At 41.3% G+C, this 17,770-nt stretch overlaps 2 protein-coding genes across 4 annotated transcripts; one reads left to right on the top strand and one right to left on the bottom strand.

Moving 5' to 3' along the window:
- The first annotated feature begins 157 nt into the window (after nucleotides 1–157).
- si:rp71-1c10.7 (tumor necrosis factor receptor superfamily member 12A) lies at nucleotides 158–7,159 on the top strand. Its single transcript, XM_065007979.1, has 5 exons — nucleotides 158–1,189; nucleotides 4,141–4,239; nucleotides 4,342–4,485; nucleotides 4,656–4,704; nucleotides 4,899–7,159. The coding sequence occupies exons 1-4, from the start codon at nucleotides 1,108–1,110 to the stop codon at nucleotides 4,694–4,696; spliced, it is 366 nt and encodes a 121-aa protein (XP_064864051.1). The 5' UTR covers nucleotides 158–1,107; the 3' UTR covers nucleotides 4,697–4,704; nucleotides 4,899–7,159.
- Nucleotides 7,160–7,820: 661 nt separating this feature from the next.
- Nucleotides 7,821–17,701, bottom strand: znf646 (zinc finger protein 646). Of its 3 annotated transcripts, none has more exons than XM_029629387.2 (4): nucleotides 17,597–17,701; nucleotides 13,182–15,970; nucleotides 11,659–12,786; nucleotides 7,821–11,395 (listed from the first exon to the last, which is right to left on the bottom strand). In XM_029629387.2, the coding sequence occupies exons 2-4, from the start codon at nucleotides 15,764–15,766 to the stop codon at nucleotides 10,495–10,497; spliced, it is 4,614 nt and encodes a 1,537-aa protein (XP_029485247.2). In that variant the 5' UTR covers nucleotides 15,767–15,970; nucleotides 17,597–17,701; the 3' UTR covers nucleotides 7,821–10,494. The 3 variants fall into 3 exon arrangements, with proteins under 3 accessions (XP_029485247.2, XP_029485245.2, XP_064864050.1); XM_029629385.2 differs by lacking the exon at nucleotides 17,597–17,701 and adding an exon at nucleotides 17,193–17,301; XM_065007978.1 differs by lacking the exon at nucleotides 17,597–17,701 and adding an exon at nucleotides 17,193–17,301 and having other exon boundaries at nucleotides 11,306–11,395; nucleotides 11,628–12,786.
- Between the last annotated feature and the right edge of the window lie 69 nt (nucleotides 17,702–17,770).

Here is a 17,770-nt window from a genome sequence, read left to right as displayed (position 1 = left end):
ACTAGTGATCATTTTGTATTTCACAGTGTAGAAGTTGTTTTCCTAGTAAAAACTTGAACTTGTGCATCATGAGTTGAATGTTGAATACATTTCCTCATCTTAGGGTTTTCTGACCTCTTCTCAACATTTTGGGAGGTCAATAATGGGAAAGCATTTGATCTTGCTAAAAAAGCAGAAGTATCAAATGCACGCGAGTGTTGCAGTTCCCACTTGTGCGCCTAACATTTGGTTGCCCAATACTGTATATAGGAGGAGGGGTTTTGCGTTGTGTTTTTACAGATGTTGCTCCTTCCTGAGGATGGTAAAAAGAAAAAGCTTTGACAGTCAAGTGTTACATTTGCATACAACCATATGACCATACAAAATAATATATACCATACATGTATACAACAAATATGAGATGGTGAGATTTTTTTTATTTTTATGTTAAAAAAACAAAACACTGCAACAGTTCCAGAACCTACTCATGTGAACCAAGATGAGGATCCCTCTCTGTAATTGTATTAAGTTCCCTGTGGTGTTTCTCAGAAAAATACCACTTTGCATCACAAAAGTTCCTCTTCTGTGAAGTTTTAAACAACCCTGAACGTATTCAACCCCAGTGTAAAAGTGCTTTTCTTCACTGCTTATGGGATCCATATGCAACTGCCGGATACTTGTATTTTTTGGCAGTGCTCAGTGAATGACGTGACAGGCGTGGTAATAACAATGAGAACACAATTAATTCCAGATCTTTACAGACTTTGCACTCCGAAGTTGGCTAAAGGAAAATCAAAAAGGGTGCGGTCATGGTATTTTAGTTCTGCTGGTTCAAATATACATATTGTGAATGATCATTGACATTTTTCGCTTTACTACAATAAACGAAAGTAAAATATTTTATCATTCTAAAGTTTCCTGCCTGTCCGGACGGCAGTACTCAGAATGTGAGTACAGTACATAGGAAATGACTCATAGGAGTTGAACTGTTAGCGTGGGTGTGTACTCTATTAAAACAAGGCTCAGACTACTCCGGGTGACTCATTGTGAGGCTAGCTTTTCCATGGTGAAAAACAAAACGGGCTTTTCATCAGATGAACTTTCGGGAATTTCATTTATACAAGAAACATGGCTTCAAACATTATCTGTGCGCTTTGTGGACTTGTCATTGCGACTGTAGCGAACCTAAACGGCGCGAACGGGCAACAAAGTAAGTAAAATATGTTTTATTGAACTTGTATGGATATAGATAAACTTGAATCATATGAAGTATTATCTCTTGATCTATGTAAGACAAAGAAAAATGCTTATATACTTTTCGATCTCAATAATATATTTTAAATGCGAAGAGACGTTATTTCATCAAACTTTTAATCGCATGGGAATTCGTGTTTCATTGACCATCATGGAATCATCGCATGGCTACTCAAATGGAGTCGGATAAAAGAAAGGGTTGCTTATGGAGTTGCTTCCTCTACCAGCTGCCTTCTCACCGGTTCCGCATTCCAATCGCCTTATTTCACTCCATCCATGCCCATGGGTGAAAAGGACAGACCTGATTGATGGGGACACTTATAGTTGGCAAATCATTATCATTTCTTTCCTTTCTTGGGGGGTAAAAGTAAAGTAAAATTGTGGACTCTTGACATTAATATAATTCTTCCCATTCCCAGCACAAGAATAATTCATTTATTGAGGTTACTTTCTAGGGTGGCTCTTATTGCTGAGTGGACATCAGACAAAACTGTGTTATGTCTTAAATGCATGTGAGACTGTTTCGTTATTGACCAGGGCAACAATATAGCTAATGCTGAAATGGGCTTTCATCCAGGCCCCACGGGTGAATTTAGGATTTTGCAGGTGGTGATGCTGTCACCCAAAATGTGTTGATTGCTTATGTTCACACATCAATTTTAACATTACCAGTCCTGGAAGTCAGACACAGATGAGAAATCCACAGCAATTCCCGATAACATGCACAATCTGCTTCTTCATGAATAGTATTTGACCATGGAAACTCCAACTGATTGTTTGATACTGTAGATTTAATGCAAGTGTTGACTTGTCTCCAATTTCCTGCACACCTTTTTGTCTTACATCATTGTGCCACTCAGTTCTGACCTTTATGCTATTGTTTCATTTAGCTTCAAAGCAGCTGATGGGCAATTCCACGGAACACCACTCCGACGCTGATTTTTCACTTTCAAATGTATGCCAAGCAAAAGCCGTTGATGCACAAGGACAACATTGTACATTGAACCATTTACATACAACATTTCACAACAACACATTTACTGGAAGAACTGTGCAGATGCAAAGTTTGGTAACAGAATTGCAGCAAAATTTCCCTCCGTTTTTTTATGCGACCAAATTTTCCAGAAACTGTTAAATATCTGCCCTGAATTAAGATTCAAAGATATCTGCAGAACGAATGGGGTATCAGCTATTACATGACACCTTGAGTTAGAAAAAAACTATTTTGGTTATTAAACTTTAGTAAGTGAAGTGGATTTACACCCGTTAACAGAATTATGGTAATGGATTTGTATCATGGGTCTGTACTACACAGAAATGCAGAATTATGCATTCTCTTCATGTTGATGTATCCTGAAAAAGGTACACAAAGGTAGAAATACGCAATATCATCCGTGGCATATATGGGTAATATTCTACACACTAGCTATTATTCTAAAAAGATCCGCCCCCAAACAAGACCCAATTTGGTTGGTCCGGACCAGACCAAATCTGAACCAATCATAGACGTCCATGTTTCACAAGTTTGGACATCACAGTACAGCACAGTAAAGTACAGTACAATACAGTACACTAAAGTATAGTTCAGTACAGTACATTATACTGTCCTCTACTCTAATGTGCTCTACTGTACTGTACTATACTTCTCTTTACTGTAATCTACTGTGCTTTACTATACTCTACTTATCTTTGCTGTACTGTACGGTACTCTACTTCTCTGTACTCTATTGCACTGTACTCTACTGTAAAACATAAACGTCTATGATTGGTTCAGATTTGGTCCGGTAAACAAACCATTTTCTCAAAGTACATTGTCCATGTGGTTTATATTCTGAATGACAAAGTCACAAATCACTGGCTAGACCTCTAACCACTTGTGTGGCCTTCGAGCTCAAGGAAGAGGAAACTGTAGGCTTTATCTCATTTGATACTCTACATCACTTCAATGAGTGAAGCTATTGACGTAGAGATGTCAAACCTGCCAAGCAGTGTCAGAGTAACCCTAACTCTGTAAAGTAACAGGTTTTTCATCACATGAACTATGTTAAGTGCTGTGATCACTACATTGAATTTTACCATCCGGCTTTATTCTTTACCGGGTTGAATTAACATTGCAGACCCTTTATTCCGTACTTAATCACCTTAGATATAAATGGACACATGCCTCTTCGAAATGAGTCTGGTACTGCTGCCTGTGGGTTCTCTAAAAGGATATGAGGTTTCCGGTGTAGTGTCTCTCAGGGGACACACTGTAGACATTTTCTCTCCAGTCTGTGTCTTGTATGTCTGTCAGTTCACTGCTGTTATGGTAATGTTTACTCCCAGTCTCACCACACCTTCTCTAGAAGTCAAACACACCAAAACAATGTGTCAGAACCTCATCTTGATAACACACATCCTGCCATTCACACACAGCGTCTCACCATGCTTGTGCACGCAAAGCCAATGAGTAATGTTGATTTGCATATGAAGTGCATCAGTACGAGAAAATCAAAGGAATTCCCCAACTCATTTCATAAGAAGAGGAAGCACACAGTTTCTCGGATCTTCTCTATTTCTTTGGACTTGATGTCATACGATTTCTTTATCATTGGGCAAAAACAATTCCTTTCTCAGACCGCGGACTAAGTGCATACCTTTTTATTGTCAGGTTTTAAAAACATCTACAATAAGATAAATCATATTTAGGTTGCTGTCTAAAGACTATTCAGGCAGATCCGTTGTTCTCATTGACCAATGTTGAAGGAAAATAATATATACTCTCTCTCTTCCAATAGTTCATTTGTTTTGGTGAGGTAGAGGAACATTTCCCAATGAGCATATTGAGTCACAAATTGTTGTCATTCAAACGGGTAAAAGCTCTAAGAGAATTAAGCATTGTCTCTCCATTTGATGTTTTTCTCACAGACCTATGCAGTAGTTCAGAGTTCTGGAGTTCGGACATAGACCAATGCGTATCCTGCTCATCGTGCAAGCAGTATCCAAAGACCCCTTCGTGTAACACTTGTAAGTCAAATCCTTAGCTAAGGAACATTCAACCTTTGTATCCTACAACTAAATCATGCCCATGCTTAATTGTATGCCTTTGACCAATATGTCCCCTTTCAGGCACATTTACCAAGGAAAGATCTGATGTCTGGAGACTGGCAGCCATTTCCAGCTTCTCTGTGCTGGCAGTTATTCTGGTCGCTGCAGTATTGATCATTGGAGTCATGGTGCATCGACGCAAGGCACAGAAGAGGCCCCTCCGTGGTAGGGCTCAAGGCTACCATCTCATGATAAACTAACATTGTCAGTCATGAAACGTATTGTAGCACGATGATAGAGGCATACATATGTTTGTAGCATTAAGACACATTGACCTCTTTGGGTTCCGGTGAAAATACATAAAAGAAAATCAGCATCGTCTTCTTGTTCTGCAGAACCCATTGAAGAGACAACGGGACCTCTTTACCAAGCGTAAACATTTCAGTAAGTGCGCGTTCCTCAAATTTGTTGATGTGTGACTAGTCGATGATAACGGTTGTCAATCATTATACATAATTACATATGTAAGTAGCCTACATAAGTATATGTAAATATTTCTGTACGAGTTGTAATTATGTTTTGAAATAATGGGGATGCTCAGAGGGAATTAACTAACAAATCTCTCATTACTTCCTCAGCCTCATCTTCCTTCTGACATTGATGTGACAGAACCAAGGGAACATCTTTGGATGACCAACCGAAACAGAATCATTTTTGTACAATGGATTATACTCTGACCACAGGGTATTATTTGAGTGGAGTTTGACCATTTAATTTATTATACTGTTAGTAAAGATGTGTTCACATACACTCAGTGTGTTACGGAACGGAGCTCTCACATAGAACTGTGTTAACAAGCACTGTCAATCCCCTACCTTGTCTGCAGTCAGACTGTACTCTGAGTAAGACAATGTAGTTAGTAAAGAGTATCTCTCACAGCTCTTTTTGAAATGATGGCCTTTGAGTAGTGATGCTAGGTTGAGCTTGTCTAGATATTCCAATAATCTATCTATCGATAAGTAAGTTGTTCAATCAATAAGTAGTTTAAAAAACAGTAGTGAACATGAGACACATCTTGAATGATGTGGATTTCCAACCATTTCTGTCAATGCTTGAACACCTATTGTTTTATTGTAGCTTATTAGGACGAATACCAACCACCGGACTGTCTCGACTTGCCATCAGCAGGATAAAAGGGAATACAGCACAATCGTGCTTCCTGGGCCAGGTTTCACATACTGTACTTCTATAAGAGTAACGTTTCTATTCAACATCCTCGTGATAATGAAAAGTAAAAGGGAAATGTTAGATTATAAATTCATGTTGGGCACATTTTGGCAATTTGAATGTACTTTTAGGGCAATTTATCCAGTCTGTGTTTCCATGTAGGAACTATATGCACTTAGAGCTACTTAGAGCTAGTTGTTTTTTAACACATCATTTTTAAAGGAGTAGAATTCTTTTAACAGTATCGTGCACTGTACTCTCTAGGATCTTCCAATCAAAAGAGGCAAAGGGGAAAATAAGTGAACTGATTATGAAACTGCGTATTGGACATTCTTACACAGGTCATTTAACCATTATACTGTAGTATGTGTGTATGCAGGATAAGTAGTATAACACAGGGGCTTGCAAACTGTCGTGATGGAAAAGTTCAAGGTGGTCCAGAATCCTGTGGGAATGTGTTTGTATAGTTCAGGGATGGGCAACTTTGATGGGGGTGGGGGGCCACAAAAAAATCTGAACACAATCATGAGGGGCCACTGTTGTGCCGCCACCCAATTCTACATATCTCGCAATATGGTGGAGAGAAATGTTTGCAGTTTTAATGATATCTTACTGAGACTGACTAACAAAATCAATGAGCACTAGACTAATTTACCAATCTAAAAAATTTTAGCTGACATGGACTAATTGAGGAACAAGAAAAACTGCCCGATGCACAACCAAATTTCTAAATGGCACCTTGTGTATTCTACTATTCTAACTCGCAACAGTAAGTTGAGACCCCGACTACGCCCTTCCACCTGTTGCCAATCCCTGGTATAGTTTATACTGTTTTTTTTCTTCTTTTTGCAATTAAATCCATTCCCGATGGACAAATAGGGAAACTTTAGCGTTGTGCTCTCCACAGTTGAAACAATGGAGATGAGTCAATGCTTGTGTGACATTTTTTTTAAACACTATTAGACACTGACTGCCAACCCAGGAAGGAACATTGCAATTTAGGGAAAAACAAACTGAACCCTATTGAAATGTATAACCATGGTATAACTGTGTACTCATCTTCAAACTAACTCAGAGCACAATTTTAGGGCTTGTGTGTCAGGATAATGTGGGTGGCTGAATATGACTTAATTCACATTACTGACAATATTACTTTCTTATCAATATTAAGTGGATATGTATACCAGCAGCAAGAAAAGGGTCATTGGACAATTTTTATACAGATATTGTTTTCATATCTATTTATTTTGAATTATATATTTTCTAATGTTTATAGTTACATGTGGTAACAGCTAAATGTATGAATAAATACTGACGAAGGGACAAAGGTAAAGTTGTTTGTAAAACCTCTGACACCAGCTGACCAATTAGATTTGTTACTGAGCAATCATTTAGGGCTCTATTCAATCGGTGAAGTGGTACAGATTGTGCAATAGCAGTGTAAAGGTCATTTCAGATTGAGCCGTCATATGCAGCATTTACCATGAATGCAGTCTCCGCTAACGCGGAAACAGCCTTTAAATTTCAACGCTAAACTTCCGTATTTGGATTGAATATTGCCCTAGTGAATGTAATTTGTCTGTTTGGGTTATGTACATGAGTTAGTGTAGTAATAAGCATGGTTACAAATGAACTGACTTTTGTGTTATACAGAATAAAATTATGAATCCCATAGATTTGTTGATGTATAAACTTTATGGCCTAGATTCAATCCGTAGCGCAGAAGAGCCACACTCTAGCACGATTGAAATTTAAAGGCAATAATCCCGCAGTCACCTTCACCGTAAACGTTGCATATGTCAACTCAATCTGAAATGACCTTTACATTTAAATTGTGCTATAACACGAACCCTCCACTCTACGGATTGAATCTCGCAAAGTTGTTCAACAACTGTCCAAATGCACACATTTTGCACTCACTACAACCATGTACTGTGTTGCATGGATAGAGGCTTTGGTTTGGAACCAGGTACTATTGTGTATGAGACAGGCCTTGGTTTGGAACCAGGTACTAGTGTGTAGGAAGCAGTACGTTTCGGAACCAGGTACTATTGTGTGTAAGAGACAGGTGTTGGTTTGGAACCAGGTTCTTGATAAAAATTAAACTTGTTTAAAACCAAGTTTGAAAAGGACATGAACTCAAAAAAAATGACCAACACAATGTATTTTAAGTCATTTAATTTTAATAAGTGATTTGTTAAGTTTCTAATTAGCTAAGTTCATAGTACTAACAAGGAAGTAAAAATCTACATTTCAAAGTGACAAAATATATACAAGGTTATATAAATAAAATATTTCAGACTTGAGTTTTCAAACACTAAATTCAAATCAAATGTGGCATATGATTTTTATTATACAGTAACTTCATGTAAAGGAAATTCTTGCTATGAATGTAGAGAACCCAGCCAATGTCTTATTTAAAATATTGACAAAACTGTGGGAGATGCACATGACACATGTAGTCATGTCACAAAATGAGGCGTACATTAACAAGTGCCAGAAGAGATCATAGTAAATCTGACACCTTCCCGCTTGCAAGGTTTAAACAGAGATCAACTGGCATCATTCTCTACATGCAGACCATTTCAAATGTTCACGGCTTAAAATACATGTTGCAATTTCATGTAATTAGGGTATGAGAGCCGAATTACAGAAATGAACCATAATGTATTTATTGCCAATTCAAATAACACACACACACACAAAAAAAAGACTGTCTCTGTTTAGATGTTGGTAAGTCTGCCATCACCATGCAAGCTATTCTAAGTGTACAGTAGTTCTGACTTCTGCAGTAACCTTTTGTGTGAGTTGTAGAATCTCTGTGTCAGGATGGCCATGTGGTTTGTCTTCTGAATCAAGTAATATAATTTTACCCAGTGGACAAGCATGTCTGATACAACAATGAGAAGAAAAAAAATGTTAACCACAAGATGTGAACTTACTAAAATATATTGGCAAAATGAGCACTAAACATTTCTAAAATGGCAACCTATTGCTTACAATATCGGTAGAATGGGGAGAACAACTTGCATGCATCTCGACTGCTCACGTGCAATTAGAATTTGAGGTGTTGGGAGCTGACGCCTTATTAACAATGTGCTCATGATACAGGCCTAGAGAACTATAAAAGTTGTAATTATTACAGTGTATTGTAGCTATATGCTATAATTTCTCTTAAATAAACTGTGATAGCTTTAAATATCAGTTTCAGGAATTGGCAAGGCTCTTTGATGAGGTATTTTATACACCTTACCGGTCCCAAAAATATTTACAATTCATAATATATGAAATACAAGGCATAAAGAAAGCAAAGAAAAACACCTTGTGGTGTACTGATACAACACCCTCAAACAAAGGCCCTCCACTGTTTTAAACCTAAAAAAGGGCCTCTGCGTCCTACTTGTGTTTTCCAAAACATTTGACAGTACAGTGTGACTGAAAAATAACTGTTTTGTGTATGATAGGCACCTTATTGTTTTCTAAACTTTTTCTGGTAGGAATAGTAAACCAAAGATAATTGCACGTTTATGTAAAGGTTAAGTTATGACCAGAATTTGCTGATTCCAAAGACACCAAACCATTTCGCAAAATAGTGGTCATCAACACCTGCTTCTTGATAAACGTTGAGGTCAACATGGTTGAAGTTAGCAACCAACGATATTGACTTTGCTAACACTTAAAGCTCGTGATAGGTGAGTGGTTAGAACAAGATTCCGTAGATTCATCTCCACATTTTCAAAGTTATAAAATAATCCATAATACCATTGCAACATAAATAAAATAAACCATTAAAATGAGAGAAATAGGAGACTAGGATTTCACGCCACAATAATGCTACACTTTTGACTTATATTTTAAGAACTAGCACTCAAACGTTGTTTTTAAAAGTTTGAGAAGTCAAAAGCATGCGTATGGTATTGCAACATTCATGCAATTTTTAAGGGGGGATTATGGACAAAAGGCTACAATTCTTATTTGAACAAGACATGGGTGAGAAATGGCGCATGTAAAAAAGAAACAAGTCATGCCCAACCCAGACACCGATGATCATCTACAATGTTTTGCACGTCAGATATTTTCCTTTTAAAGATGAAAAACCTGAGTGCTAGCAGGACCATTATCCTGGGTTTATGCATTCCTACCTGTATTGGAGTTGCACCAATTGAGAATAATGGAATTATAGATTGAGGAATTTCCATAGACGCTACATAGTATTTTTTTTTTTTTTTTTTTTAAAGAGTCAATGTTCTCTTTACATGTTAACATTAATTGAAAACTGTGATCTATCAAAGTATACACAGAAAAATAAATCAAAAGAACAGGAATAAATTATTAAATACGTCCATTTAGCATACAATGCCTCAAACATGAACCCAAATATTATCATTATTAAAACCATATATTTGATTTCATGATTTCAGTAAATACCTTTGATATTATCCTCTGGGTAGGACTAGAGGTCATCTCCTTTAAAGCGACAGGGTTGTCCTTATTGAAACCACATCACAAAAGGTCAATTGACCACATCTCTCTAACCTATGGCAACACTGAACAGGATTCAAGGGCAAATATACAGCCCACACTTTTGATGAGCACAGCAGAGAAATTAACCTACGGAGGCACAAAACACAGTAATAGATAGCAAGAGGAAATAAATCATGTCCTATAGTCCTAACTCCTGTAGCGCTAAACGATTCAATGGCTTTGTGCAAACATTCAATCCAATCTGGGACTTTTTAGTGTCACAATCCCTACTAGAGGTAAGATCGGAATTCCTTCCACGAGTCCAAAAGTGTATGACCAAAACAAAAAAAATGAAACGTTTGTGAGGCAGCTTTGAAGAGCTCAGCATCAAGACTAAACACTGTCTCTACTGGGGCTTTGAGGAACACCCGTCACTTTACAATTACTGATAGGGGCCCAGGGGAGACTAATATAAGAAGTATTCGACTCTACAATGGTCTGAGGGGTTGAAGAAAACCCTCACCTTTTGAATCCCAACTCGACTCAGAGAAAAGAGCCCATGTCCAAGTCCATGAAACTGTTAGCATCCATGCTGAAGGAGGACTCATAAACCTGGGCACCGCTCTGGTGCATCTTTTGGTGGTGGCGCAGATTTGACTTGCTGGAGAAGCTCTTGTCGCACAGCAGGCAGGAGAAAGGCTTCTCTTTGGTGTGCATCCTCCGGTGGCAGATGAGCTGGGTGGACACGCGGAAGGCCTTGCCACACTCCAGGCACTGGTAGCGCTTGGGCTCTGTGTGGATGCGCCTGTGGTTCTTCAGGGCCATCAGGTTAGTGAACTCCTTCTGGCACACGGAGCAGAAGAAGGAGCCCGTTTTGTGGCTGTTCTTGTGATTGAGGAGGGAGCCGGCGTGGCGGTAGGTGCGGCCGCAGTGCTCGCACACGTGGCTCTTCACCCCTGTGCAGTGAGCCTCGTTGCTCTCCTGCTGGTCCTGAGGGTCGGGCATGCCCCCGTGCATGTGGGCAAACGCCGGTACCAGCTTGGGCATGCCCTGGATCCCCACGGGTTGGTCCAGTTCCGAGCCCCAGCCTAGGTTGTCCTTTAATTGCATGCTGTGTTGTTGGTAATGCTCCTGGGCCCGGTGGTGCAGGTCCTGGTGTTGCTGGTAGCTGGCCGGGTTGGGGAAGCTCTGATGGCAGGGACTGCAGACCAGGGTGCGTTCCTTGGAGTGCACCTCCATGTGGCTCTGCAGGTGGGAGACGAGACAGAAGGTCTTGCCACAGTCTGGGCAGCAGTGGCGCTTCATCTGGGAGTGGACATGGAGGGCGATGGGGTCGGGGAAAGTCTGGAGGCACAAGGTACAGTGGTGGAGGTTTTCGGAGTGCGTCTTTTTATGGTTGAGCAGGGAGCCAGAGTGGCGGTATGAGCGTCCACACAGGTCACACCTGCAGTAGAGAGACATATTAAAATCCCTGTTCATGAAAATAATTTACCTTGGGCATTAATTGGCAAAGAAAACCTTGCTTTTACTAATCGAATATAAACAGAGGAAATAATTACAGATTTACCCTAAAACTAAACATTAAAAAATAGCCATTAAAACCATGAAAACAGAAGGGACAAGACAAAAAAAAAGGGGGATCATTCTAATAACAACCATGAAGAAGTAGGACTTACATAACGAGTTGATTATGAGACAGTAACTCACATGAAGCACTTGTCTCCACCACCATCTCTGTGATAGCTGTCACCAGCTTTAGCAGAGTCATCCTGACCCCTGCTCTGGCAGCGGTGCCTCTTCAGCCCAGACTTGCCCTGGAAGCTCTTGCCACAGTCTGGGCAGCTGAAGTGGCTGGCCACCCTGGTGTGGACTTTCTGGTGGTTATGGAGAATACTGGCCAGCCGAAACGCCTTCCCGCAGGTCAGGCAGACATGTTTCTTCTTCTGTGTGTGAATTCGTGTGTGGTTGCGTAACGCCATGGGGTTGGAGAAGGGCTTAGAGCAGAACGTGCAGCTGAAGTGGCCGGACTTATGGGTGTTTTTATGATTCAGGAGACTGCCTGCGTGGCGATAGCTGCGATTGCAGATGTTGCAGGTGAATGGTCGCTCCTCTTTTTTCAAGGACATGCTCGTTTGTCCATCACTGCCCTCTGATGAATTTGCCAGTGACCCACAGGTATGGGCTGTGAGCTGGTCTGCCGATACAAATGTCAGTCTGCACTGCTTACATTTAATGTTTCTAGCGCGTCTGCGACCACTTCCCCTGACCCCTCCAGGCATATCCTTTCGGAGGTGTGCGCAAATATGGTTAGACAACTGCTTCTTTCCCCTAAAGGCCTTACCACAGTGTTGGCAACTGTGTTTTTTGACTGAGAAGTGGATGCGCAGGTGGTTCTTCATAGCCAGTTGGTTGGAGTAGGTGTTGTTACAAACAGAACAGTAGTATTCACCCGTCTTGTGAGAGTTCTTGTGGTTGACCAGACTTCCTGCGTGCCGATACGTTCGCCCACATTGGTCACAGGAGTAGGGGCGAGGGTCGCCTGCCCCCTCTGATTTGACCTCAGTCTGAGACGCTGTAAGAGCCCCTTCCCCCACACTGGGTTTCTTTAGGTTGACGGTTGGTCTACGCTTTCTGCGGGTGGTGGTGGCGGCTTGGTTGGCAGGTGCATTTAACGTGTGCATTCCTCCCTCTGACCCGTTCCCATTCATCTGCATGAGGGCCTGAATCTGATTGTTGAGCTCCTGTATTTTGGCCTTGTTCTCCTTGTGAATTCTTAGGTGGTTCAATAGCTGCTTCTGTATCTTGAATGCCTTCCCACATTCATTGCAAGTATGCCTAGACGAGGGGACAAAGAGTGAGGATAATCCTGTTTACAAAGCACAGAACATTTGAGCATGAATGAAGTTATGACAAGACACAAAATACATCTATGGCAATAGCAATTTTATAGGCAATATATCCTTGGATTCTTCTACAAGTACGTAAGCACTTGTAAAAGAAAATGCTTGCTGTTAGGGCAGGGTCCAATCACCATTTGTTGGCATTTAGGCAAATTCAACTATAACAGTGTAATAACCTAAACCTTGGTATGTAGTAGTACAAATTAATTGGGTCTACCACATGTGTACAATGTAGCTTCTCTGGTTATATACAGGATATGTCAAATTACAGGGACACTTATCAGTCGAAGACAACTTTTTTCTGTGTTCGCAATTACGTTGAGCAATTACCTCTTAACATCAAAGTGGGTCCTTTGATGGTTCTTAAGGGCCAGTAGATTGTAGAAGCGCTTCTGGCAAACCATGCAGCGGAATACTCCAGTTTTGTGGGACTTTTTATGGTTGAGAAGGGAGCCAGCATGTCTGTATGCTCTTCCACACTGATCACACTTGTACTGGCGATCACCATTGTCTAAATCCTCTTTCATGGGTCCTAATTCTTTACGGTTGACAGAGTTGCCCATTTCAGTTCTCTCATTACTAGATTCACTTTGCCCATTTGCTGTACATTGATGTGTCTCAAGATGATGGTAACTGGTGCAAAATGTACCACAATTTCCACAGATGATGCTGTCAACTTCCTCTTTGTGCCTAGCTCCATTACTATTGTCCATATGTACGTGTTTAGCGTCATCTGCCTGTGCTTTATGGTGCGAGAGCTGATGGGCAAGCATGTCCTGCTTCTTGGCAAAACTCTCTCCGCAAGTACTGCAGATCATCAGATCCCCATCCACCTGCTGTCTCTCTCCAGGGTCCTCCTCTTTTTCAGCCTCGAGGGAGGACATGGAGGAGGGGCCGGAGCTTGTAGGAGTGTCATGGGATTGAGTGTGGCCACGAAGATGACTCCTCAGAGCCCTCATGCTTGTGTAGCGGTTCCCACACACTGAGCACTGATAGAGCTCTCCGTCATCATCTTCATCCTCCTCCTCGCCATCACCACCATTTAACTGCTCCCCATTCATGACTTCCTGGAAGTTGTGTTCACCAAAGTACCGATGCCCAGGGCCGCCATTCAGTCCCTGGAATTTGACATGATCCCCTGGATTTTCCATGGAGCATTGGCCATTTGTGTCCTGGAAGGTTAGGTTACTGTCGCAATCATTTGACATGGCCTCCTGCTGCTGTTGTAGCTGGGGGCATATGTGCGACTTGATCCCTGCGATGTCTGCAAATGTTTCGCCACAGTCGGCGCACATGTGCCTCTCCATCAGGTGTTCGTCGTGAGGTAGGTGCACAGTTCTTTCCTGGGGAAAGGTGGAGTCAAACTGCTCGTGGAATGATCCTCCATTGTCGTGTTCACCCTTGGTCTCCTGAGCGAGCGCCATCATACTGCTAGCATCACCATCCTGAGAGGAAAAGCAGGCCTGCTGGTTCTCCAGTGTCAGGGGCTCGGTCGACAGCCAGTCTCCTTCAGAGCTGAGGTTGAAGGAGGACGGATGGGCCCTGTGGATGCGGATGTGGCTGCGGAGGGCAGCCATGTGTGGGTAAGTCTTGCGGCAGATGGAACACTGATAAATGCCCGTCTGATGAGACCGCTTGTGGTTGATGAGGCTCCCTGCGTGCCGGTAGCTTTTGCCACAGACCTGGCACTTGAAGCGGCGCTCAACATTTTCTGAAACTGAGGACTGTTCTGCCTTCCCTAGATCGTCAGCAGAAATCTCAGAATCCAAGATTGAGGGCTCTTGCTGAGTGTTTAAGATGGATTCGTTACTGGAGTGGTCAGAGTATATTTGAACATCGTTGATCTGCTCCCCCTGATTATCCATCGATGGAGTATTGTTTAGAGGGGGTGAATGAAAGTTTGAGTCAGGAGAATGAGTGACACTATGGTCATAAGTGCCATGATAACCCTCAGATGAACTTTGAATGTGCCCAAATGACATAGAGGAAGAATTATGCATTTGGATGTGTTCCTGGAACTCATCATCATTAGGAAACATCACTTGACACAGGTGGCAGAAATGTACAGCAGCCTCCCTGTTTGAGGGCGAAAACTGCTCTTGTGCTGTGCCTGTGTAAGTGACTTCCGTGGAACGGGTATCTGGCCCACTTCTGGACTTATGGGTTCTCTGGTGACTATGGAGGGCAGCAAGATTATTGAACTGTTTGAAACAGATAGGGCACTCAAACATCCCTACTTGGTGAGACTTTTTATGATTGATCAGGCTTCCATGGTGTCTATATGACTTTTCACACTGATCACATTTGAAAGGTCGATCCCCTGCTTCATCAGAGCCTAGGTTTTCACTGTAATTTGCTGAGATGGGGATAATCTCTGCCCCCCCCTGACTAAGGCCATTATCAGATATAATATCCATCCTTGTGTCTTGCTGGTCAGCCACAAAGACCAACTGCTCATGAAGGTCTTCATTATCCTCAATTTCATCTTGATTCTCAATTGGAGAATATTCTGCAGCTGCCCTCCTACCGGCTCTCCTCTTTGACTGCCTGGATAGATGGACCTTTTGATGGGTGGCCAGCTGAGTAGCTAACCTAAAGGCCTTCCCGCAATCCATGCAGGAGTACTTCTTCTGAGATGTGTGGATGCGCAGATGGCTCTTCAGGGCCAGAGGGTTTGAGAGCTTCCTAGCACATACTGGACATTGAAAAGAACCCAACTCGTGTGTTTTCTTATGGTTAGCGAGGCTACCTGCATGCCTGTAACCCCGCCCACATTCATCGCACTTGAACTTGCGATCTTCCTCTTGCTGGGAGTGACTATCCATGTGTTCCAGAAGGCTTGGCATGTTGGAGCACACTGTGCCACAGTGTTTGCAAGGGAAGCCTTTGGTCCTGCCAGGCTCCTGCATAGCCATTACAGGATAGTACTGCACATATTTGAGCAAGACAATTGTGGGGAAAATACATCAGATTCCCAGCTCCTCCGTATAACAAGAGCGTATCTATTGTACGGTCCAAATAGGAAGGCAACACAATAATGTGATTGGATCATTTAGTACCACTCCATTGAAAATGAATTTAATTTATGGGGTAGAAAGGCTGCAGGTACACCATGAGGGCTGTGGGAAAAAATGTAAAACAGATCTGATCATTTGGCATAATATGCAAAGTCAATGTATTATTTATTTATCAATGGGATAATCATGGCCTACTAACGCAATTGGCACAAACTTCTATTCAAAATGTAGTTTACTGATGCCACACCTGTATTATTATTAACATGTTAAAGGGGTCAGTGGGTAGCCTAGCGGTTACGAGCGGTACGAAACCTCGTGCCGATTAGGTGAAACATCTGTCGATGTGCCCTTTGAGCAAGGAACTTAACTCTAATTGCTCCTGTAAGTCGCTCTGGACAAGAGCATCTGCTAAATGATAAAATGTTAAAGGCTTGGTGTGAGACTTAATATTGAAACAAGGGTTGTCTCTCATCTGGAAGTATACAATTCAAGCAGGCAATGATACATTAGAGATGAAGTAGACCATATTACTGTAAACTGGACAGTTGTGGTTTGAAAATTATTATTATAATTATTACGAATTTTGAAGAACCATAGGGTAGCTAATCACAGATTGGAATGTGGCTAATAAACAAGGCTTAATATATTTAACTCCGCTCAAATATCGTTAATCGGTTCAGTAACGCAACATGACAAACTCTCCATATGCAGCTACATGCAGTGTACAGCAGCAATACTTTTCCTGTTTGGCCTAGCGACATAAAATGTCGTTAACGTTACCGTGAACTGAATGACCAATTCTTACTTATTTACATGCAATTTAAATGTATATATATCCGAGTTTACTACATTTAGGAATTTAACGTGTTTGTTACTTGCTTGCTAGCTCGGTCTCAAACTATCCCAAAAAGATTTTGTCCGATCTAAGTTGAAAGTGGCTAGCTAGCTAGCACACACAACAATAACCTGACTAGCGCGACAGCCAGCCGCATAGCTATGTCAATAATGTGGAAAAACAATGCCTTGGTCAAAACAACTTAAAATGTCAAATGGTTGAATTCCAGTAGCTACATTTCATATGTTAGGTCAAAACACGCACCACCATGGAAAAGCTGTTGTTTTGCGAGCAATCCAATGCTGGATACAATAACTGCTAGGTAACGTTAGCAAGTAGCATCATCATGCTTAGCTAGCTAAACAAACATTGCAGCAAAAAGCGATACTCTGTTTTACCATCCATTTGATTCGTGCGTCCTGTCAAATATATTCTGTAGTTTCTGATGTAACCTATGGCATTTAAATCCAGGTCAATGTTTTTCCTCACCACAAAGCTAAAATGTTATTGATAATGGACAAGTCTTCCTCAATTGTCTTTTTTTCCTCCTTCATTCCATTCCATTACACATTCTTCCTGCTCTTGTTGCTAGGAAACAGGATATGTGTACCACTAAAATAAGTCCCCCTTCGTCGTTCTGTCATACGCACATAACTGTGCGTTGTCTACAAAACTATTTGTGGATTTGTCATGTAAAATTATAAGATGGACTGGTACGTAAACTGAAATTTAAAACACTTCTTAGGTGACTAAAATGTTTTCCATCCCAATTAGGCACTAGCTCATTCAAAAATTAACAACCCATCTGCGCGACATCAACCATCCATCCACACATTTGGCAAAACAGGAGCGTGCTATTTAATTATTTCCCCTCTCAATAGAACACCTCTTACCTGCAGTTCTTCAAAATAAAGCCATTCATGCGGTTCTCCGACAACTTGCTAACTGTAAAATACACTACAGTTGGTCAAATATGAGAAAATCCATAAAGCCAACGTTTAATATTTACATGAAATTGTGACCCACGCAAGTGCTGCACTGTTGCACGCTCGAGAATAGCGCTCTCG

The sequence above is a fragment of the Oncorhynchus nerka genome, linkage group LG23 (genome assembly GCF_034236695.1).
Source record: "Oncorhynchus nerka isolate Pitt River linkage group LG23, Oner_Uvic_2.0, whole genome shotgun sequence".
NCBI classification, from domain to species: domain Eukaryota; kingdom Metazoa; phylum Chordata; class Actinopteri; order Salmoniformes; family Salmonidae; genus Oncorhynchus; species Oncorhynchus nerka.
The sequence above is the reverse complement of the archived record's forward strand: the minus strand, read 5'-3'. Positions and strand labels throughout refer to the sequence as shown.